The 25,052-nt window shown below is 42.1% G+C and overlaps 1 protein-coding gene across 43 annotated transcripts in view; it reads left to right on the top strand.

Moving 5' to 3' along the window:
* SYTL2 (synaptotagmin like 2) overlaps positions 1–25,052 on the top strand; it is a 156,320-nt gene that overhangs the window by 73,661 nt on the left and 57,607 nt on the right. For 27 of the 43 annotated variants that reach the window (XM_063608718.1, XM_055093801.2, XM_055093794.2 and 24 more), the window contains exon 2: positions 19,239–19,728. The exons of 7 other annotated variants lie outside the window; for them this stretch is intronic. In XM_063608718.1, coding sequence (XP_063464788.1) covers positions 19,628–19,728 — 101 coding nt within the window. In that variant the 5' untranslated portion in view covers positions 19,239–19,627. Of the gene's footprint in view, positions 1–3,756; positions 3,997–19,238; positions 19,729–25,052 lie in introns of all 43 variants that reach the window. 9 more of the 43 variants (XM_063608709.1, XM_063608708.1, XM_063608707.1 and 6 more) reach the window with 1 other exon arrangement.

Raw genomic sequence — 25,052 nt, 5'->3', positions numbered from 1 at the left:
GAGTGCCAAGATTAGTTGTTTTCACCTTCACTCAGTGGTACAGATTACATGTTCTTAACCCCATGTTAGCCCTCTTCCTGATACTTACTGTTACTGCCAAGGGAAAAGTAGGGCTTGGGGCCACCCATTTCTGCTACCAAGAAAAATACTCAGAGCATACACATGCTAATTACTGAGGTGACTAAAGAATGTCCACTTCTTCAATGAAAGACAATGCTCTTTTGTGTATGTAGGAAAATAGATGTCCTTTTGTTTTCCTGTACTCCACCCTCTCCAAAGCTGTACTATGCTGTCTTCTGCATTGAATTCAGTGAGTTGGCATGTGACTTGTCTGAATCTTTCCCCCTGTCCAAAGCTCAGGTTAAGTCTTACCTCATCATGGTTTTTGCCCTGATCTCTTCACTACCCCTCTAACCACACAGCTGACACTTAAATACACTCCATTGTCTTACTCCATTTTGTGTTGCTATAAAGAAATACCCGAGGCTGGGTAATTTATTTTTTAAAAAAGGTTTGTGGTGATTCCTCAAGGATCTAGAACTAGAAATATCATTTGACCCAGCAATCCCATTACTGGGCATATACCCAAAGGATTATAAATCATTCTACAATAAAGACACATGCACACGCATGTTTATTGCATCACTATTCACAATAGCAAAGACTTGGAACCAGCCCAAATGTCCATCAGTGATAGACTGGATTAAGAAAATGTGACACATATACAGCATGGATACTATGCAGCCACAAAAAAGGGATGAGTTCATGTCCTTTGCAGGGACATGGATAAAGCTGGAAACCATCATTCTCAGCAAACTATCACAAGATCAGAAAACCAAACACCACACGTTCTCACTCATAAATAGGAGTTGAACAATGAGAACAGATGGACACAGGGAGGGGAACATAACACACTGGGGCCTGTTGCGCGGTGGGGGGCTAGGGGAGGGATAACATTAGGAGAAATACCTAATGTAGATGACGGGTTGATGGGTGCAGCAAACCATGGCATGTGTATTCCTATGTAACAAAACTGCATGTTCTGCACATGTAATCCAGAACTTATAATAATAATAATAAAAGGTTTATTTGGCTCATGATTCTGATGGCTGGGAAGTTCAAGATTGGGCATCTATATCTGGTGAGGACCTTCAGCTGCTTCCACTCCTAGAGGAAGGCAGAAGGGGAGCCAGCTGTGCAGAGATCACTTGGCAAGAGAGGAAGCAAAGGGTGAGAGAACTGGCTAGCTCTTTTTAAAACAACCAGCTCTCAAGGGAACTAATAGAGTGAGGACTCACTCATCTTCTGAAGGAGAGTGTTAATCTATTTGTGAGGGATCTACCCCCATCACCAAAACACCTGCCATTAGGCTGTACCTCCATCATTGGGATTAAATTTCAATATGAGATTTGGAGGGATAAACATCCAAACCATAGCACCCATTGCTTTTAGTTCTTCTCTTCCTTTGCAAATGTGTTCTCAGCTCTGTCACTTAACACCTGTGTGATCTTGGCTAAGCCACTTGACCTTGCTGAACCTCAGTTTTCATATCAATAAAAGGGTGGGCTGGGCATGGTGGTTTATACCCGTAATCCTAGCACTTTGGGAGGCTGAGGCGGGCAGATTACTTGAGGTCAGGAGTTCAAGATCAGCCTGGTCAACATGGTGAAACCCGTCTTAGTAAAAATACAAAAATTAGCCAGGCGTGGTCGCACATGCATGTAATTCCAGCTGCTCTGGACGCTGGGGCAGGACAATCACTTGAACCCAGGAGGTGGAGGCTGGAGTGTGCCGAGATAGCGCCAGTGTACTCTAGCCTGGATGATAGAGTGGGACTCTGTCTCTAAATAAATAAATAAATAAATGGGGGATTATGAAGATACTTATTCCTACCCGCTCTACCTACCTCCCAAGAAGGGTTGTGAAGAGTACATGTGCTACAGTACAGTGTAAACCCCCAACATTGTACAAATGGGAGCTATTATTATTGCTGTGGGCCAATATGTTCTTCACAACAGGAACCAGGTCTTAGGACTTAATAGTTGTACCCATTGTGCCTAGCTTAATCCCAAACAGAGGATACTGTCATTCAGGAAGGAGGGAGGGAGGGACAGAAAGAAGAAAAGAAAGACTTTTGTTAGGTTTTGTACCCTATTTTCCTAATTATCATTCTCTCCTTCACTGTAGTGATGTCTTATGAAAAGTGTTTAGTTTCTAAAAAGGCTTTGCACTGGGCAGCAGGGTGACATTTTTCTCCAGTAGTCTGCCTATTCATCTCTTTCTCCCTAAGCTAGCTTGGTGATGGTGTTGGCATTCATTTTGTCATTTGATTTTATGTCCATGAGAAAAAAAAAAACAGGAAGGCACCTGAGAGATCAGAGTCCAAATGCCTTATTTTACAGGTGAAGTCACCCAGAGAGGTGAGTGAAACAAAGAGTTTCAGTTTTCAGTAGCAGAGCGAAGACCAGAACCCAGATCTTCAGCTGCTCTAGGCAGGGCACAGGCTGACCCTAATTAATGAAGTACTAATGATCATTTGTGCCTGCCTTTGGAAGGGTTTAAGGTTTGATTAATACTATAAAGCTCTTGTCCAGATCAGTGCAAGGATTTTTGTTGTTCATGAGGGTATAGGAGAAATAGATTTGCTGATGCTATAACCTCATACTTCCTGCCTGCTCTCCACACTTTGAGTTTATTTATATAAGCTTCTAAATTGGGATCACGTAAAAAATAAAAATTCCTTTTTAACTGGTCTCATTTCACATCAAGTTTAACAACATTCTATCTTGCAAAGCTCGGTATTTGGGGTGTGTAGGGGTTCGAGGGAAACCCCAGCTCCTGTTTGCCTCTTTGGGTTCCTTTTCAGGGCACTGTGTACCTGGCCTTTTCTTCCACCTTTACTGCTGCTCTTCCTGTTATGTCAGAACTTTGGAGCTAGGTAGACCTGAGTTCAAATCCCAACTGTGTTACTTGGAAGCAATATGAATTTAATGAAGTCCCTTAAGATCCATGAACTTCAGTTTCCTCATTGATAAAATGCGGGTGATGGTGCCTACTTTGCTGGTTTGCCTTATGGTGTAGAGAAAATGTGTGTAAAGATTAAAAAAGGTATTGGAGAAAGATTAAATGTCAGTTCCTTCTCTAATTCTTCAATAAAATTCAAGTCCTACCAATTAATTGCATTAATTTAGTTTTTTACTTTCTATAATATATGCACATAACTTTTAATGTTATTAGTAGTGAACAAGGCTTTTTGGTTTTCTATGTAATATCACATTCTTTCTTGCTGGCTTTCATCTGAATTTCCAGGGCTTGAGAATTTTCAGAAAGTTTAGTGTATAATTTATTCCTTTTAGAGATTTTCCTTCCTCTTGGTAAAAGAAAAAAACCACATAGCTGGACATCATTTCTAACTTTGAATTGCCTTTTTAAGAACTGTGGTTTAGTTGGTTTAAAGAGAGGTTTTTCAGGGACAAATTTAATATATATTTTTCAGCTCTGCAAAGATTACATTATAAATCTGAATAGCTATATATTTTTTCCTAATAAGGCAAAGGCTTAGAGACAGTTTACTTTCTTTTTTGAATAGAGAAAACATTTATTGAAAAAATAAATTTCTGGTCTTTTGGAATAACACTATAAAATGAATGTGGTACTTTGATGGAATTTGGAACAATATCACCAAACATGGAGTGGCGGGCACAGGTCAGGTTTTGGAAATACAGAGGAGATGAACATGGCATCTCCTTCTTCCAGGAGAGCTCAGGCTGATAAAGGAGACGGATAAGGAAACAGACAGTTGCTATATAATGCCGAGTCCTGTGAGACCAAAGAGGAGGAGACTCTAACTCCACTTATCAGGAAGGGGCTAGACTCATCTTCCGACAGGAGGTGACACCTGGACTCTGTCTTGAAAGATGACTAGGAGTTTAAGAAGCTGGAGAAAGACCTTGCAGGCAAAAGGAGCTGCACGTTCCAAAGACAGAGGTGTGAAAGGTAAGTTTAAAGAGCTAACTTCAAGGTACTGTGTCGGGAGAAACGGAAAGGAAGTCAGTGTGTAGATCTGGAGGGGCTAATGTAACGCTGAGTGGTTTGAATTTTATCCTGAAGGCAGTGAAGCCATTGACTGTACCTCCCAGGGAGTCTTACAATGGCAGAAGACCTTAGAGGTCAGAACTGAGCCCTCTTGTTTTTGCAGATGTGGAAACTGAGGCCAAGGAAAGGAAAGGAAAGGAAAGGAAAGTGAAACACTCATGGCCATACAGGGAATTAGTGGCTGATAACCTATGTCTTTTATACAGTGGGAAGTAGGGAGAAGGGAACCTTCCCAAGGAAATTTCAGTGTTGACCTTATGAAGGCAGATTCTCATAGGAACATTTGGCCAAGGATTTATCATGGGGACTGCATGGTTAGGGCTAATGACCCCAGCATGCCTTTTGCATATTATTTCCTTTAAAGGAAAGGCCATCACTAGCAAGAAATGCTCTTTGGCTATTTTTAGGCTGTGTGGTAGGGGGAATTAGTGGAATTCCTAAGGTTAGCTCCAGCTGTTTTTCTCCAAAAGGCCAGCTGAATATTTTATGAAATTTGCTCATTAGGGTTTTTATCCTTCTGTGAGGCATTATACTGAGTCTGAGCTCAGGCTGGCCTGAGATATAAGTAAGGGGACTGGAGTTTGGGGAAAACAAAACTGGGGCTGGGCTGGTTGCTGCCCATTTTGATATCTAATGTTAAATGGAGTTTTAGATACGGTTGGTCATTCTGCCTTCATACGCATAGTGAAGGTCCTTCTGGAATATGACAGCTATCATGAAGGATGACTGGATTTTGCAGATTCAGAGACATAATGCCTGGGCAGAGTTGGTGCTGACTGATTGGTGTAACTACCATGTAATAGCACCTTTTATTTAGTAATACAACCTTATAGGACTTCATAGATAGCAAGTCAGATATTCATTAAGACTTATTCAATGGGAGCATGCTTGTGGCTATTTGTTATCTACAAGTAGAATACTACTTCCTGTTGTGTCTCAGGAACTATATATATGAAGATAGGTGAAGTAAAAGCATTCTTCATTTCTTCTAGACTGTACTATGAACCTTTCTTCTTAACCAAATTTATGGGTATCTGCTTAGAGATCATGCTATGTTAGAAGGAGAATGGATCAGCCGGGCACGTGCCTGTAATCCCAGCACTGTGGGAGGCCAAGGCGAGTGGCTCGAGCTCAGGAGTTTGAGACCAGCCTGGGCAGCGTGACGAAACCTTGTCTCTACCAAAAAATAAAAAAATTAGCCAGGCGTTGTGTCATATGCCTGTAGGCCTAGCTGTTTAGGAGGCTGAGATGGGAGGATCGCTTAAGCCCAGGAGGCGGAGTTTGCAGTGAGCTGAGATTGTGCCAGTGCACTCTAGCCTGGGTGATAGAGCAAGATCCTGTCTCAAAAAAAAAAAAAAAAGTATAATTATATATAATATTTTGCACTTTATAAAATGTCTTTCCATGCAGGGTCTCATCAGCTCCCTGTGGTGATTCAGCAAAGAGGGTAGGCAGTGGTTAGTCTCAATTTTAGAGATGAGCAAACTAAGGCTCAAGCAAATGCTGTTGGTGGTCACCAAGCTAGTAAGTGGGTAATCAGATTTCAAACCAGATCTTGTGACTTTAAATCTTACGTTCTTTTTCCTTCATGACACTGCCAACTAGACTGAGGAAAAAGGGCCAGTTTCTCCTACAGTGTAAAAGTGGTTCAAGGAATGCCTTGAAAGCGAGGGAATTCTGTTGCATACACAACCAAGGAATGAAGGAGAATCCACAGCATGGGGTTTCTAAACAGGATGGAATAAACGTGAGCTTTGTCCCCCCAGCTCTGAAACAACAGTTGTCTGAGCTAGAACTCAGTGACATTAAACTAACAGTATGTAACTTACGCTAATGAAAGAAATACTAATTTATTACTTTATTACTGTTGGTTGGGATGAATATTTGTTTACATTCATTTATGTTAATTAACCAAAGACAGGGAGTCTTGCCAAGTTTCCATTTTAAGAATTATATTGAACACTGATGATCACAGAGATCCAGTGTGCTTCTCCCCTGCTGTCTGAAGTGTCTAAAGGTGAAACCATCCTTAGACTACACCAGTCAGGAAGTCTCGAGAGATGTTCTCAACACTTTGGTAACTATTTATGTTTTTTTCCACTACTATGTATAAGGTGCAATGTGGCTAAAAATGGACAAAAATCCTTCCCTCAAAGAGTCTAGAAGTGGGAATTTGATATATCTATAAGTTACAAAATGTTAGTTATTGAATAATTACTGTGTTGGGTACCTATATATAAGCATTAATTTTCTTGACAACCCAGTAAGATAGGTATGATGCCCATTTTACAGATGAGAAACCTGAGGCTCAGGGAAGCTAAGTAACTTGTATAATAGGGCCACATTATATTCGGGTCTATCTGACTCTAGAGCCTGGGCTCTTTCCTACTTCAGATGAGAGATGTACAGATAAGTATTACTGGGCTCAGTGAAAGAGAAAATGTTGCCTGCTTGTGGTAGGGGTATTTGTGAGGGGAAATGGGTTGCAGGAGCAGTTTCATGGAGGAGGTGTCATTTACACTGGGACTTGAGTGATAGGAAAGGGTTGGATGTGTGCAGATAAAAGGTAAAGACATTCCAGGTAGAGAGAATGGCATAAACAATGGTCTGGCGATGATAGTGCACAGGTGATATGTGGGGAATGGATGGGCTGTAGTTCAAGGGGTAGGAATGGTCTTGTAGGAAAGAAGATTGGATAGGGAACTTGGAATGAAATGAGAAGGATGCCAATACTGGAGTAAGGAATTTGGACTTCTCTGCCATCAGGGAAGTGCTTGGGAAGGTTTTCAAGTCAAGGCATGGCATGATGAGAGTGGTGCTTTGGATATGAGTCTAGCTGGATTGTGTATGGTAGACAGAAATGAGGGAGAACCAGGAGTGAATGAAGCCATGTTCAGAGAAAATTACATCCGCCTACATGAGTGGTAGACAAGGGGAGAAAGAGTTGTACTGGAGGGAGATTGCACAGGTTCAGTCTGGCAATGATTGGTTTTTAGGATGAGGAGAGGAAAGCATCCATAATGTCACCTCAGAGTTACTTATGAGGATGTACTTAGTTAACAGGTTCCAGGCAGCATGCTGGGGATTTGTATAGCAGATGCAATACGAATCCAACAGCAATAACTTGACTCGAGCACACCCTGAGCATGACTGTGTGGCAGATTTACCAGAATGTGTGTTCAGAGTTCTGAGCTAATGAATCTGGGAGTGGCCAACCTGGAGATCTATTCCTTATCTATGAGGAACATCTGAGCCCCCAGCTGTCCTGTGAAATGAGGCCCTTTGTTTTGGGTTAAATGATGGTTGCCAGGTGGAGGTTGTTAGGGGAAGGGTGCCAAGTGAAAATGCTACATAAACTGTGTGTTTTTGCAAGTGGTTGTGGTTCTCCTGCCCAGCCTACCACCACGGGCCTGTGCGGTTATTCTGTCCAGCCTGCTGCCACTGGACTGGTGGTTCTCCTGTCCAGCCCACCGCTACTGGACTCTCTTCCCTGTATGTAAGCCACTGATAAAACCCCATGTTTCATTTGCAGGCTTTGGGTCTCTTCTTCAGCCGCTTAAACTGGGTGCCATCCCTGTTGGAGTCAATAGGGGTTTGGCACAACTCACAGATGGACTCAGAGATGAATAAGTAACATCGTGTCCTCAGACTGTGTATTAATTTTCTATTACTGCTGTGATGAACTTAGGGGCTTAAGACAACACAAACTTATACAATTCTAGAAGTCAGAAGTCTGAAATGGATCTTACAGGCTAAAATCAAGAGATCAACAGAGCTGAATTCCTTCAGGAGGCTCTAGGGGAGAATCTGTTTCCTTGCCTTTTCCAGCTGCTACAGGCTGCCTGCATTCCTTGGCTCATGGCCCCTTCCTCCATCTTCAAAACACATCACTCCAACATTTTCAGCCTCATATCTCCTCTCTCTCCTTCTGACTATTCTAATTCCTTCTTATAAGGACCTTGTGATTACATTGGGCCTCATTAGATAATCTAGGATAATCTCCCCACAGTATTCTTAACAATAATATCTACAAAGTTTCTTTTACCATGTAAGGCAGCATATCTTCAGGTTCCAGGGATTAGGATGTGGATATCTTTGGAGGACCGTTATTCTGCCTACCATAGAATTAACATACTTATGGAACATAACTTATCAAACTTTTTTGTACAGCCCTTTTTTGGCCTTTTCTGTATTCCATTGAATTGTTTTGCTTTTCTTCTTTCTGATCTTTTTTTCCTCTTCTTCATTTACTCAATAAATGAGGCGCCTGCTATATGCCAGGTACCCTGCTATATGCTGGAGACACAGGATACCAAAGCCTTTCTGCCCACTGCTGGAGGAAGCTAGAGGAGGGCTGTTACTGCAGAACCAGAGACCAAGATATCAAACTCTTGGCTTTTGATGCTCTGAGATTGGGGTCCAGGCCTAAGATGGAAAGATTTAGGAGAATTCTTGTGTTTGAAGAATGAGATCCTTTCACCCAACTTTTCTCCTACCAATACCCCATCTCAAATTTAGAAGATTAAAAAAACCCTCCTCAAAGGTCTCTGCAGCAGAGGGTGGGAGTGTGTGTGCTTGCAGAAACCAAGAATTTGACTCATTCTTAAAATGGTGTAGGAGGTTAGAGGATAGGAAACAGTCTAGTGAGGTAAATAGAAAAGGTAGCAGAAGTAATTCTCCAACCTTATAATGGCATGGAAAGGGATTGAGTTAGTGAAATGTTGGGGATTTATGTATTGTCATTAGGTGTTTATGGAGCACTTACTGTGTCCCAGGCCATTTTACTTACAGCATAATGTCATCCTCATGGTAACCCTGTAAGGTAGATCTGTTTTGCTGCCCATGTTGAATAGATGAAGAAACAAACGAGAGTCATTAGGGAAACTGCCAAAGAACTAATAGATTAATCCACTTTCAATTATCTTTTGACTCCAAAGCTACAAGTGCATTCTACTACATCACAACACTTCTTCTATTGGGGGTATAGAAAATGAATATAGTAGACATTATTTACCTGTATTAGTTTCAAAATCAGTGTCTCTTTAGAGGATGGTAAGGATCAAGGAAGATCTTGCACACAGTAGGAGCTCAGTGCATCTTTAGTGGGGCAATTTGGCCTGACCAGATGGAATTGAGCAGGTCTGGGACTAGGCTGAGGCAGGTGAAGCGCCTAGAGCACAAAGTCCTTGGAGACAAGGTCATGCAAGTGCTGATGCTCACTTGTAGTACCCTGATAGTGAGTGTCTAATTATGTGCCCTGGGTGTCTTGCTCTTAAGGAGACACTGATTCTCAGAGTGCTGCAGGTGCAGAGTGCTGAGCTCACGTGACCTTGCCTCTTTGTATTTTGTGCTCTGGGTGCCTTGCTTGCTTCACCTATAGGTCCTGGATTTGAGCAGAAGCTAGAAGTGGGAGAGAACCGGTTAAATTGTTTTAATTCTGGCTGCATATTACAATCATCTAGGCACCATTCTGAAAAATATCCTAGGTGGGAGTCTCACCCCAGGCCATTTAAATCAGAATTGTTGGGGGAGAGAGGGAGGATGAAGAGACTTGGGCATTGGTATTTTTAGAAAAATCTTTTCAGATGATGCTAATGTACAGCCAGTTTTTGGAACCCCCAAGTTGGTACATTTGGGGAGAGTCCCTCATTCCCTGTCTGGTTAGGAGTGTATGTGATTGTACCAAAAGTGAGGCTTTCTCACTTTGCGTTTTTCTGTGGTCCTTTTAAAGTCTGGGCTGGTGATGGCTACAGTTCAGTTAACTTTATGATCCTGAGTTTAATTCCAGCCTAGTTAATAAATCAGCTTGTTCTTCCACTCCCTTCCTTTGAATTTGAAACCTAGAAAATAATTAAATCTGATATTCATCTGTAATTTGGGCTGTTATCAGTGTTTGGCTTTTAGGGGTGCTGTGAAATGCAGCCCAAACCATTTATTAGCCAGTTTGCAAATCCTTATTTACGTTGAAATTGTGTATGTCCTAGAGGGTAAAGGAGATCTTCTCTGCATGTCCTAGCTCCAATGTTAGGCAGTTGTGTGACCTTAAGCAATTGGTCTAACCCTTTTTCATCACAGATTCCTCATCCACGCAAAGAATTAGTTATGACTCTGTGATTTGACTGTTACTTTGTTTCATGTGTTTTCTCTTGTAACAGCTGAAAACAATTGATATACAAATATGCGTGTTTAACTTTGACTAATTGCTGTGTATCCACATCATGTGGGAACATTTTAGAAAATGCAGATTGCTGGACATCAGCTTTGAAGAGTTTGGTTCAGTAAGCCTTGAGCAATGTCTGGGAATCTGCTGCTGATCAGCCAGATTTGAACACTGCTATTTATTGAAGCAATCATGAATATAATGAAAGTGATAGCACTCCCAATTTAGATGTCACTATAGAGTGTGCTGTTGACAGAGATCGTACTTCTCTTCAAGGAAGCCTTCCCTGGCTCCCCAAGAGTACATTAAATCCTCTGGTTAAAAGTTTTATAGCCCACTGCCTTTCTGCTCTGTGAGACTTCTTGGGCTTGTTCAGTATCTGCCCTCCTTTCCAGAATCTAAACTCTCTGAGGCAGGGGACGGCATACATTATCAGAACTTTTGGTGCATACAAATTACCCTCTTCCAGAATGAGATCTGGGCCTGCGGTGGATGCTGCCATTCCAAGGAGAGAGGAAGTTTCTCTCTGGTATTTTGAACTTAGGCAAGCCTCTTGGTGCTTCCCAAGCTGTGTAGTTAATAAAAGCCCATGGATATGGTGGCTTTTGCAGCAGCTTCATGCAATATCAGAACTCTGTTCTATGTGGCTTAAAGTCCTTCGTGATATGTTGTCAAAGATAAGTCACCCCTTTTGTAGACTGCCGTCTCTCTTTTACATATGATTTGAATTTTCAGCTCAGGTATGAAGTTTAAAATGAACTTTCAGCTGCCCATTTCCTCAGATCCTTTCTTTGTTTACTGTTTTTCTTTCTTAGAATCCTGATCAAGAAAATATAGATTAAAAGGATGGTTCTAGCACATTTATCAAGACTGGCAAGCATGAAAAATTCAGGTTCAAATTCCCCCCCTTGACACTTTAGGCCTCTTGGGGTCCAACCTTGGTCACTTGCCCCATTTACACCCTGTACTCCCGTTACCAGCCTTCTTTTTGAACACCTTTATGGTTTCAGGGTCCAGCGCTCTTGCCCAGAATGCCTACCTCCTTCTCTAATACAGCCTTCAAGGCTCACCTCATTTTATCTCCTTCCTAAATCTCTGTGGCCTACCTGACACTTGGTGTGTGCCTCCTTTATTAGTAGCTGACATACTTGTATTATGGTTGGTCGTGTGTGATGCTGTCTCCTCACATAGCCCATTATCTTGCCCTTGGTTGGGGCTTGGTTAACATATTTTATTCCTAGGGGTATTGTAAGTTTAAACCTGTGGCCTAGCAATTGCAGAAAATGAGCTTTTCAGAAACCCAGGGATGTTATTGTTAGGTTTGAATATGAGATTAAGGAGTAGGGGGAATTGTCAGATAAGGTAGTCTTTCTACCTGTCTTTCCCTCTTCATTCATAATTTGAGACCACCAAGCCAGTTTCCAGAAGATACTAGCTGTCTGCTACTCAGCCTGGACCTGGAGGAGATGAATGAAGTAGAAAGATGGCTTCCATCTTTGGAAGAATCCTTACAAAAGTGAAAGCTTTGTATTTTGAGATGCTGTCCATTTTTAATTTTCAGTTGCTCTATAAAAAATGGCAACTGCCAGGCGCGGTGGCTCACACCTGCAATCCCAGCACTTTGGGAGGACAAGGTGGGCAGATCACGAGGTCAGGAGTTTGAGACCAGCCTGGGCAACATGGTGAAACCCCGTCTCTACTAAACACACAAAAATTAGCTTGGCATGGTGGCAGGTGCCTATAATCCCAGCTACTCGGGAGGCTGAGGCAGGAGAATCATTTGAACCTGGGAGGCGGCGGTTGCAGTGAGCAGAGATCACGCCCTTGCACTCCAGCGTGGGTGACAGGGCGAGACTCTGTCTCAAAAAAAAAAGGCAACCTATTGTTGGATAGCTTATCCTTTCTTATTCTATCTATATCCTTTCATTTGTTCACCTCTTTATAAAGAAGTTCATTTTATTTGTTCATTCAACTATTATTTTTTAAGAGGCTACCTTGAACCAGTCACAAGACAATTCTTTCCTCTCAAGAAGCCCAACTTAAGCCACCCATTACATTGAGTAATTTATGTGTTTTTTAAAAATAGAACACTGAAGACTCTGACCACACAGAAACAAAATATTCATGTAGCATTGTTACCCGACTGTGCGTGGACAAAGTTTGCTTTTCATATAAACACATTTCTGTGTACGCATATTACAAAACATTTTGATTGGGCCTAAGCATATAAAATGTAGGTTCTTTCAGTAATAGTTTCTGGTTCAAGGGATTGATACCATTCTAAGAGGCTAGTAGGCATATATAAATAGGTGCATGGTGACACAGATGCCTTTTTTCCCCTCTATCTCATGCATATCCTCTTTTCCATGTCTATCCATAAACCAAATCCAAAGGGACTGATCATTTTCTAATTCCTAACAAGTTGTCCTTAGAAGAGCATGCCATGCCTTGAGGGCTGATGCATGTTGCCCATAAGAAATGACAAAGTCAAATGTACAGAGGGAGAAACAGCAGGGTGAAAAGAGAACAGTCTAGGAATCAGGAAACTTGGGTTCTAGTGTCATCTTTGCCCCTAACCAGCTGTGTGATCTCTCTGAGAAGTAGGGGATTAGTGATGCAGTGAAAGATGAAAAATAGTGGCTTCAGAATCTGAAGACTTGGGTTCAAATCATATCCTGGTTGAGTAGCCTTAGGCAAGTTATTTAACTTGAGCACCAGTGTTCTCATCCATGGGATGTGGAGAATACCTATCTGCATGGTGGTCAGAGTGGTTAAACTAAAATATGTGTAAAGGGCTTAGCACTGCCTGCGCATTTTTTCAGTCTGGAGAGAAATGACCAAGATCATGAGAGGCTTAGAGAACAACATGTGAGGAACAGTTGAGGGAACAACGAAGTTTTTTATCCCCTCAACTAAGAAGAGGTGGGGAGAGCATGACATCTTTTTTGTAAACTATTATGTGCAAGGGAGAATAAATTAAATGGGGTTCAAGAGGGCAGGGTAAAATGTAGCCAATGCGAAGAACTTAGGGGCAAGTCCAACCAAGTGAGCCTGAGAAGCGGAGCAGCCCAGCTGTGCAGTTAGCAGCTTTAGGCATGGATGCCCTGGCAGTGTGATCTGATGATCATCGGGCTGGTACACTGGAGGGAAATCTTTCTGCTGAGAGGGAAGTGAGCAAAGAGTCTCTAATTGTCACATTCAACTTGTTCCATCTTTGGCTTCTCCTTCCATCCATCCTTTGATGCTGCTGTGATCCTAGGAAGTTTACAAAGCATTTAGTTTTATGCACAATGGTTTCGTAAGTGTTCCAGTGGGGATGAGCCTTCTTGTTGATCACGGCCTTTTTGTCTGGCGGCATTCTCCCCAACTCAAGCATATTTGTTACTGCTCTTCTGTTGCTGCCCGGATTTTTTTTTTTTTGAAGCCTTCATTCTTGATGTCATGGGACTGTCAGGACAATTTGCCTGTCTTCTGAAATCCTCATCATGTGAGAGTCACCATTTATGTAAGTTTTACACTCCTTGCCTTTGGTACAACAATACTGTCTGGGAAAGCAGAAGATGCTATCTGTGTTATCTGGGCCCCTCCTCACAGCAGAGCCTGCTGGGAAGGAAATTTGGTTGTTAATTAGACTTTAACCTGGGATTAGAATTTTAATTGGAATTAGAGTTAGAAGCCCAGATCCACTCTTTGCTGCCTATCAAAGGCAAGCACCAACTATGTGGGGCCTTAGTTTTTCTCTCTAGCTTAACTTTTGGACAATTGACAAGAAGAGTATTAGTATTCATAGATGTGGCATGGTAGGGCTGACACATGGAAAGTATGAATTAAGCAGAGTCCACATTTGGAGTCCTCCAATTTCCCTTTGTGCTGCTGTTTCTACCGCTGCTCCTTATCCTTCTTTGTCCTCTGCGGTGTCCTGAATTCTCACCAGAGCCTCACGGTAATCTCCACAAGGAAGAGAATATACCCATCATATGCATGAGATAACCAAGACTTAGAGAAGTCATTCAACTTATTCAAACCACAGAATGATGTGAAAGATCTGGAGCTGGAACCCATTGAATAATATTGACCTAGTTTTTCATTTATGGGCCCTAGAGCTATGTTCATGTTCAGGGGGAAATGGAAGCTCAATCCCCTTCCACCTGTGTTCATCATTTTTTTTTTTTTCATGAACACTTGAGTGCCTAGTAGATGCAAGACAGTGGCAAGAGCTGGGAATACAAATCACTGGGAGACACAAGCCTTGCTCATAAACTGGCAAGAGACAAACATGAGTAGGTAGGGATTTGAGACCGTGTGATGAGTACTGTGACTGATGAAGTCAGGTGCTAATTGAGCACATAGGAGGGGCACCTAAGCTGGCTTGGAGGGGTTAGGGAAGACTTTTGTGCAGCAAGTGACATGTAACTTGAGACCTAACAAGTATTAACCAGGGAAATGCTGTTCCAGGACGAAGGAACAGCACATGCAAAAGCCTGAAGGCAAGAAGAACTGGAAAATTTCAGAATGGCTGGAGCCTAAGGAAAAGAGCTTGGAGAGTAAAGCAGGTGCTGGTTCATGGAGAGTCCTACAGGCCGCTTAAGGATTTTGAGTTTTAGTCAATGGTCAGTGGGAAGTTGGTGAAGGATTTTAAGCCTGAGAATGTGTCTTGGTCAGAACTGAGTTTTAGAAAAATGACTCAGCATCATGCTGAATGGAGGATGGGTAGGAGAGGCTGAACCCAAGGAGAACTTGCCCCAGGAGTTCCTCCTGTGAACACATCAATAATATCTGTGAACAATGGGTATATTCACTCCTACCCTCCCTTCTTTACTGAGGTTATTGTGAGGCTCTGGTGAGAATGCAAGACACTGTAGTAGCCAAAATTCTTCCCTCACAGTTTAGCACTGAGGTTGCCCCCGTTCTGACTGCCAGGTCTGGGTCGGTGAGTCTCTTATACTTAAGCAGAGAATGAGGGTCCACAGAGACAGGGGTTTTGTTCTGCCTCGCTGATTGGAGGAATCTGTGTGAAGAGAAGAATTAAATGAAATGTCAATGTTGGGTTGGCTTATTCTGACACAACCATCAGCAAATGCCAGTCAGACATAAGCTTGGTGGCAAATGCCCCCCTCAGCCTCACTCTCCTCATGTGAAAAACACAGATAATAAGACCTACCTTGGGCTGGGTGCGGTGGCTCATGCCTGTAATCCCAATACTTTGGGAGGCCGAGGCCGGCAGACCACTTGAAGCCAGGAGTTCAAGACCAGCCTGTACAACGTGGCAAAGCTGCAACTCTACCAAAAATACAGGCATGGTCGTGGGCGCCTGTAATCCCAGCTACTTGGAAGGCTGAGGCATGAGAATTGCTTAAACCCAGGAGGTGGAAGTTGCAGTGAGCCGAGATTGTGTCACTGTACTACAGCCTGGGCAACGGAGTGAGACCCTGTCTCAATACATAAGACCTACCTCAGAGTGTCTTTGTGAGGATTCCATGAGAGGTATGTACAGCGCCACATGTGTAGAAGGGACCAAGTAAATGTTTGCTGCCTTTTTGTCTGGCTTTCTTTAATGCTGCTTCATCTCAGAGTAAAAGCCAGAAGTCTTACTGTCCTCACAAGGCCTAATACAGTCTGACCCGTGTCCTTTCCGGCCTCCTCTCCTCCTGCTCTCCTGGGGGCATTCTGGTGTACCAGCACTGGTCACCTTGCCATTTCTTGAATGTGCCAGACAACTCCCACCTCAGAACCCTGGGATATCTGCATGGCTTGTTTCCTCATTGCTGTCACGTTTTTGTTCAAATATCACCTTCTCAATGAGGCCTACCCTAACCACTCTCTTTAAAATTCCTACTCTCCCTGAGTTATTATTCTCCTCCCTTCCCTTTTTTGTTTTCCTCCATAGTTCTCATCACCTTCCAATGTGTTATAATTTAATTATTTGGTATTCAAAAACTTATTTTTATTATTTAGTTTGATTGTTTCCATCCATTGCCATATGAACTCCACAAAGGCAGGAAGTTTTTCTGTCTTGTTCCCTTGCTGTACCTCCAGTGCTTAGAATAGTGCCAGTCTCTCAATAAATCTTTGTCAAGTGAGTGAGGGAAATGTTCAGTTAGCTCCCATGCTGGACGTCATCCAGAATATTAGGAGTTGGGTGAGCACCTCAAACTGCAGAATCTTGATTGCCCTCTGAGGGCTCTCTTACAGTTTGATTGGGCACTGATTCCTGCCTACCCAATTAAAAGGGAAGGGTTCCAGCCCTTCACTCCTTTGTAAAGTGGAAACATTGCCCTTTGCCTCACTAACAGCCTATTTTAAGTTAGAAATTTTAACCCTCAGAGGCTTTGACACAGAAGCACTTGTTAGCTTGTATTCTACTTGAAGGTGTGGAAGCCAATGTTGCCCATTTCAGCAACCCTGCCAGTTACCACTGCTAGACGACCTAAATTTTTTGTTGTTGTTGTTTTCTTCCTGTCCACCACTCCTTGAATTTAAAGTCTCACATCGAACCAACCAAATGGCAGTGTAAGACCTCATTGGGAACCTGGGTCCCAGAATGTGGCCTAAATCTATTTTCTTGCCAGCCTTTGAGATCTAAGGAAGTTACTGCACGTGAAAGAAAGGAAATAATTGAGATAGCCATCTCTTGGTGATATTGTATATTTGAATCAGGTTCATTTATTCATTTGCTCATTCTTTTATTTGTTCACATTCAGAGACTCACAATCAAGAGAGACTGAGAGTAGATCATCACAGCAGTGGATGTGTATTTGGAGGAGAAAGTGTTTGTATTAGCAGGTTCCTGCTGCGGGAGTATCGTATAACAACTCCCAAACCTCAGTGGCTTCCAACAACAAATATTTAGTTTTTTCTTTTATATCTATAGGTCAGCAGGGATACCTGCTTCAGGGAGGTCAGGTTCAGGTCTGTCCTTTTACCTCTTTCTGGAACCCAGGATGAAGAGGCAATGAATAATTGGGACAAGCTCTTCTCATGGCATGTGGCAGGAATACAAGAAGCCAGATCAAACCACAAAAGCACATTTACAGCCTATGCTTGCATCACATTTGCTAACATTCCATTGGCCAAAGCGAGTCACAGGCCAAGCCCGACATTAGGAGGATAGGGATGAATTCTTTGCTTACTCTGGTGGGAACATGATAGTATAGTTCTGTTACAGAGAGGAAATGAAGAGTTAGGAATAATCATTGAATCTGCTGCAACTTTAACTTGGGGTATGGAAGTTATGGAAGGCTTCATGGAGGTGGTAACTTTGATCTGTCTTGAAGGGTAAGTAGTTTTCAAGATGAACAAGCAGGTAGTAGCATATGCAAGCACATGCAAATTAAAAAGAAAATGAAGTAATGTCTTAATATTTATTTGAGTAATTACTGTGGACAGTATGCAGAGAGCTAGAGGAAATTAAAACAAAGGTCATTAGATTCCCTGTCAATGAAGCCCAAACTTCATGGGGGGAGATCAGAAAGAGACATAATACAAAAGAGAAATATATTACTAAGTATAGTCTTATTCAGCTGGATGGAAAAAAAGTGTGAACTCAGAGCGGAAGCTAGAATATATTTTTAGTAGCTATTTTTGGTACAGAATGCAAGACGTGCTCTTTTTATATTCATTATTTCATTTAATCCTTACAATCTGTGAGGGACATCCTAATGTCAAGCACAAATGAGAAAACAGCTTCACAGTGGTCGGTAACTTGCCCAATGACTTATAGCTAGTAAGTGGTAGAAGGATAACTTCCCAGTAATTCTGTTTTTCAAGTAATTAATTTTTATAAATTTTATTCACTAATGTACATACTGTTTTATTCTAAAGTGGGGCTGCTTTAAAATTTTTTTTTCTTTTTTTGATAAGGAGTCTCACTCTGTCACCCAGGCTGGAGTGCAGTGGTGTGATCCCGGCTCACTGCAACCTCCGCCTCCCGGGTTCAAGCGATTCTCCTGCCTCAGCCTCCTGAGTAGCTGGGATTACAGGCGTGTGTCACCACACCCAGCTAATTTTTGTATTTTTTTGTAGAGACGGGGTTTCACCATGTTGGTCAGGCTGGTCTCGAACTCCTGACCTCAGGTGATCCACCCACCTTGGCCTCCCAAAGTGCTAGGATTACAGGCATGAACCACTGCACCCAGCCTGCTTTAAAATTTACTAAAGGTTTTTAGTGTGTATGTTCAGCACTGCACTTGTTAAAAGTGCCCCAACCTTGAGTGGATCACCTCTGAATTTCTGTAGGGCTGTGTCATTCTTCACTTCTCACTTCCTTCCCATTACATATGTATTGAAGATGCCTCAAAGAAAATAGGATTCTTGCACATTGTGCAACTGAAAAATCCTCACTTTGGATGGTGAGGTGTTTTGAAACTGCCTCTTCCTTTCCTCCAGTTTATATACACACACAGGTAGGTGTTTTTCCCCTGAGAAATGAAAGTAGACAAGCTTGTTAGGTTCCTCTAGGTCCAGCAAAGGTTATCAGTGAGACTGGATGAAGAATAACAATTCTCACTCTTCTGCAAACTATCTCTATCTAATACTAGTTCTCCTGTTAATATGGAGCACATATATAGTATGGTGGAATATTCTTACTTGTGAAGAGGTGAGCATTTAAAATTTTTATTTCTAGATTCTTGCTTGACCACTGGAATCACATATCCCTGATCTTACTGACCTTTAACATGACTTTTTAGCCTAGCATCCCCAGAGTTTGCAGAGAGAGAACCAGTTCCTTTTTGCAACCATCCTTTACTCAGGTGGATCGTTAAACACTGACAGGCATTTTTGTGGGTTCTCCATCTTGGCCGTCTGGAATAGGGTTGAAGCATGTTTCATGACCCATTTACCATTTGCTCAGGAAGCTGGCTGAACTGGTTTCCTTGATCTCAGAGACCATCTCGCATGGCCATTTAAAAATCTTGTAGTAATGAATAGTGCTTATAGGAACTGCCTCTCACTGTCTGGTGTTTGCTGTCTCATGATTCCCCAGGTAGGTGATGCTCTGATGCTGCTGCCTCTTATGAATTGACGACAGGTGCAGAGAGAGAATAAACTGTGTCTAAGACTGGACCAGAGAGTGAGTGTGCTGGAAGCCACCATAGGAACAAGCGACCTGTTTGGCAAGGAATACAGCATCCTTCTGAGAGCCTCTTCTCGACACTATCCCACAGACCAGGACTTCCTCATGGGAAAGAGCACTTAGGATCTTGCTATCAGCTGCCCTAAACTTTTGCTGAGCCAAAATAAGACTTTGATGCAGAACTGAACAAGATATTTCATTTTTGTGTGTTTTAATCTTGCTGGTTGCAGTCTTAGTTGTTCAGCCCTGAGAATTTTGAGCCACATTTGTTGCTATTATTTTTGCATGCACTTTTCAAAATGATTGACTTAAGCTTCCTGACTGAAGAGGAACAAGAGGCCATCATGAAGGTTTTGCAGCGGGATGCTGCTCTGAAGAGGGCCGAAGAAGAGAGAGTCAGGTAAGAGGCCAGAGAAGCCTTGGGCATGAGGGAAGGAAGAGGCAGTCTGTACGAAAATAGGACACTGGGTTTTTTTTCAACTATAAGTGGTAGTTCTGACTCGAAGACTGAATTTATGGATTCCAATTTTAGGTTTACTTCCTGGACAAAACATTTTTCCTCTTGGTGCCTCTTAATTTATCCTACTGGACTCCTACCAGAAATAGGGTCTTGATTAAAAACCTAACTAAATTCCTTTAACTTATTAAATACTGAGATAAAAATGAAATGTATACAACCACATACGTCTACATTTGTGTGTGTGTGTGTGTATTTCTATCCACTTAAAAAAACTGGATCTACTTTTTTTAACTGAATCATGAACCAAATTAGAATTTTAAAAAATTTTTAGAATTTTGAAAAGAAAATAAATTAAACTAGCTCACATTTCTGCATGCTTTCAGAAATGTTGGAATTGGTTTTAATGGCAATTGAAAGTATTCTCTGAGCCAATTTTTCATTTGTCTTGGGTCCCATAAAGAGGAGTGGCAACTTTGATACACTATTCTTGTTGGGTGGAACCCAAATGTTCCATGTCAACATTCCTGCCACTTTCATTCACCTTTGTTGTCAAACAAGCACTAGGCCAGGATGCTGAAGAACTTGACTTTGTCCAGGCCCTGCCATTTACTGCCTGTGTAATCTTGGGCTTTGAAGGCAGCAACAGGCTTCCTGAATGTAAGTTAGTATTATTAATTTTATGATTCTCGCCCCAGGAGTTATCCAAAAGGAGCATAAGATATGTTCTTACTTCCTGGGACACAGGACCATGAATAATGGCTTTATTTTTACCATTTCCGTATCTTGACACTGATTTAACGTGGATGATTTATAAAAGAACATGCTAGAATTCACTTCAACCACTACAGAATGTCTGATTATGACTACTAAAATAACTTCTATATAGACAGTATTTAACAAGTTGCAAAGGGCTTAACATGCCCATTATTTTTTATGAGCTCACATACTCTTTTGCGGTTGGTGGGTGGAGTGGGATATAATTACCCTATTTGATGTGTCAGGAAGTTGACTTTGAGACAAGTCAGGTGACTCGCCCAATATCACACAACTGGTAGGTGTCAGAAGTGAGAATCAAATCCCAGTCTTAGGTACTCATTTGTTAACTCCACCTCCTCTCCCTGAGAAAACAATAACAGACAGGCCATCCCAGGACCTGGCAATGGAGGAAGGGGCTGGCTGTCATGGTGTGAAGTAGGACACTGAGCTATGATGACAAGCAGTGGCTGTAGGTAGTGGGGATCATGCTGTTCCTCAAAGGTCCCTTGCAATGCACACCTGGATGGGGCTCTGCTGTGCCTTCTCCGCAAATGGTGTGCCTTAAACAGTGTCCCCAGGAGAGGTGAAGGATTGTCACTAACCCAGGCATTAGAGCCTCTTGGTAGCATTAATCCTCTACCCATTGACAGTTTATAAAGCCCTTTTATGAATGTTATCCTGTTATGTTCCTCACAGCAACCCTGACATTTGGCAAAGCAGGGACTATTGCAACCATTGAGGAGTAAGGGCAGGAGGTGGGGGAGCATACAGAAAATATTGATTCTTTAAGCATAAGGGGAAATGGTATTTCCTTTACCCTCCCAAAAGAAAAGATTGGGGGAAGAACTTAGAAAGCAGTAGAGCTGGGACTGCACTGAGTCTCTCTTTCTACCTCAGGATGTGGGCCCCTGCATTTTGGAGAGGTGCAAGTACCTTTGATTCCTTCTGCTCAGGAGGTGTTATTTATGGTCTGCAATTCTGCCCCTCTAGTTAGTCAGCTTACGAGGAGAAAGCCTCCTTTCATTTCCTCCCTCCCTTCTATCTTTTCTTGGCACTTGGGATTCCAAGCTGCTGAGTCTTGTCTGTAGTTCTATGATTCTGTCTGAATAGAGTGAAGGTGTTTCTTGGGCACTTGCATTGGTTGATGAAAATATCCTCAAAAAATGCAAAGTTCTGCCTGAAATTAGGCCTTATAAGGGGTGTGAGTGTGTACCCTCTGGCATCAGCCAATCTACAACTTCAGCGAAAATGGTGTGAGTCCCTTCCTAGTGTTGGTGTTGCAGACACTCCTTCTGTCTGTTGTTTCTGAAGGTGCCCCAGCAGCTGCGACTGGTGCTGCCTTTGTGTTTTGCTTTTGTGACTAAATGACAGGAAGAAGGCTTGGATTGGTGAAAAGCCTGGTGTGAGTCAAGCCCTACCTACCATCACTTTCCCAAGAGACTTTCTAGTTAGGCACCATGTACCTCATGTGGACTTGGCCATGGACAGTTTCAGGACCCTGGAGCTAGGGAGCAGTGACAGTGCACAGATAGATGGCAGACCTATGGCTTGTGGACCCTGAAAAAGGCTCAACTCATAGCCTGACCCCCTCTTTGCTTTAGGCCTGAAGGGACTTGTGGGGATAGTTTGGAGGTTGTTCTGCTCCTCGGATGGTGGAACCAGAACTGGATCTCTGAAAATGTTACTCCATGGGCTTTTGTTTGTCAGTGCCTTTTCCATTCCATTGCTGTTTGTCTTTGCCTCTTCTACCAGAGTTATAGCCTAATAACTATGAAATTTTTTTATTGTTGTTGTTCCATATCAGTCATTTTACAGAAAAAAAGATAAAGCCCAGAAAGGGTAAATGACTTGCCCAGGGCCACACATTAAGTCAGTGCCAAAGCCATGATGAGAAATCTCTTGGGCCGGTGCTTTTCCCTCTGCTCTATTCTGCTCATCGTTGTTATTCTTTCAGAAAGGAACAGTAAGGGTTTGATCATGACACAAAAAACTCTGCTGCTTGGAACTGGAGATGAAACTGACATGCGTTTGCATCTCATTCCTACCACTAATGAACTGTGTTTCACTGGGCAAGTTATTTAACCTCTCTGAGCCTCAACTCAGAGTGGGCATGATCATAATACTACATTTAAATTCAAAAGATTAATGTCAGGATTAAGTAAAATAATTTTTAGGAAGCAAGAGATAGCGAGAGATTTGGTAAAGGATACAAAATTACAGTGACCTGATGACTATATGTTATGTATATCAAAACATCACTGTTTCCTCATGAATATATAAAATTATTATTTGTCAATTAAATTAAAAATAATTTTTAATCTTCCTGGCACATAATATGTGATCGTTCATTTTAATTCCTTTATTCACCACTCTACCTATACCTCCAAAAAGGGACAGGAGATTCTAGTTAGTAGACTGATTCCTTAGAAGGAAATTACTCCTAAAACTCTTAATTATTTAACATAGTAGAAGTTAATTGAGCACCTATTAAGTACAAGGAACTGCTCTGGACAATGATATGAAGAGAATTCCAGGGTGATTGAAAACATGGCCCCAGCTCTCAAGGAATTTACTATCTAATGACCTTTATCCATTTAATGGATTATCAGTTGCAAATTTAAAATCTCAATTTTGTTTCCCTAACATGACTTTACAATGCCTCATTCCTCCTAGGTGTTATTTGGCTTAGAAACACATTATATAATTATATCAGCCCAATCAAAACATCATTAGAAAGGCCAATTTATTACTAAAATTCAGACTTTTCTTTTAAATACTAATGTTTTATAGACTTTGGAGTATAACTCTCCCGTAGCCAAGAGGACATCACTAATGGATACACCACTGTTGCCTGCAAGACCAGATATCACTTTAGAATCTTTTTCAGTATGGCTCTAGATGAGATCTGGCATTCAAATGGAAATGTTGCCATTCCTAATATGTCCAGTGCTTTGACTTGTTCACAGCCAAGCTCATTCAAGATACTTTGGAGATGATTTAGTTTATATGTCACTTCCCATCTTTTTTTTTTTTTTTTTTTTTTTTTTAAAAGAGAGTTTCTCTCTGTGACCCAGGCTGGAGTGCAGTGAGGCAATCATAGCTCACTGCAGCCTCGAACTCCTGGGCTCAAGTGATCCTCCTGTCTCCCAAGTAGCTAAAACCACATGTGTGTACTACCACATCTAGCTAATTAAAAAAAAAGGTTTTGTTACTTCCCATCTTGATTTCATGGATAGGAAAAGTGAGTGTTGCACAGAGACATATCCAGTTCCTAAATCACTTGGTCTGTTAATGGTAGAACATGGACTCGTACCCAAGGAAATAGTCACTGGGGTGTCTCTGGGGTACAGCTGAGACAATAACGGTTCCAGATCACTGTTGCTACCACACTGTCTTTTATGTTGCTCCACTACCTGTAGCCACAAGTACTGGACCCAGTTATTACCATGTATCGCTACACAGCCTGCTTCCCTAACTCCCATGTGGAGACATTTCACAGACCAGCAGTGAAGGAGACATCAGGGTGGATTCTTTCTCTCTCTTCCACCCCTATCCTGTGTCTTCTCTCCTGCTGCCCTGACCCACCTTTAAGGAAACACAACCATACATACACATATGTAATTTTAGTCTTTTATGGTTTGAAAATCACATACTCAAAAGGTGGCATTTCCTGTGCTTTGCGTCACACTGCCAGCAGGAAATTGCTGCTCATGTCTGTCTGTACACCACCACCAGCACTGTATCCCCCACCCCCATATACACACAACCACATCTACAGCGATGGGTGTTTTTGCAGTAGATACGATCTCAACCGCCACCACATCTTATGATTCTCAGCTGCCTCCTTAGACCTAGTTGTTTTTTTTTTTTTTTTTTAATGAAGGCAGTTGTCATTGAAGGACTAATTTCCAGGACCTCTCATGGTGTTTTTCTGTCAAAGCAAAGGGGAAAGGAACTAACATTTGTCAAGGGACTGTACAGGGATCTTCACATAGATTTTCCTATTTCATCTTCAAAACAGTGTAGCTGAATCCACTTAACAGATGAGGAAATAGGGTTGAAGAGGGTAAGTGCCCCGCAGGATTGAAGCCTTGTTGATCCAACATCAAGGCCTGTGCACTTTCCTTACACTGTGCTGCCTCTCAGCAGACTGCAGAGATCTATGATGTGTCATGTAAAAGGTGGATATTTCTTGTTTTCCACTCTAAGGAAGGTTTGTAGTTTGTTTTCCACATGTTGGTTTTCAGATTCTTCATCAAAGATTGAGTTCCTTAGGAGAAAGAGTGAAGTGTGACAGCCATCTTAGAAACCGAAATCATGTTTGGCTCTCTGAGGCAGGATCGGGTAGTAGAAAGTGTGTTGGCTGGGAGTCAGACTGGCTTCTGCTGCCAGCTGTGTGTGACCTTGGGCAAGCCTCTTAACTTCTCTGGGCTTCTATCATTTTATCTAGAAAGTGAGGTCATTTGTAACTATCTAAGGTACCTTTCAGCTCTCACATTCAAAACAAA

This window comes from Pan paniscus, chromosome 9, assembly GCF_029289425.2.
Source record: "Pan paniscus chromosome 9, NHGRI_mPanPan1-v2.0_pri, whole genome shotgun sequence".
Taxonomy (NCBI): Eukaryota; Metazoa; Chordata; class Mammalia; order Primates; family Hominidae; genus Pan; species Pan paniscus.
The sequence above is the reverse complement of the archived record's forward strand: the minus strand, read 5'-3'. Positions and strand labels throughout refer to the sequence as shown.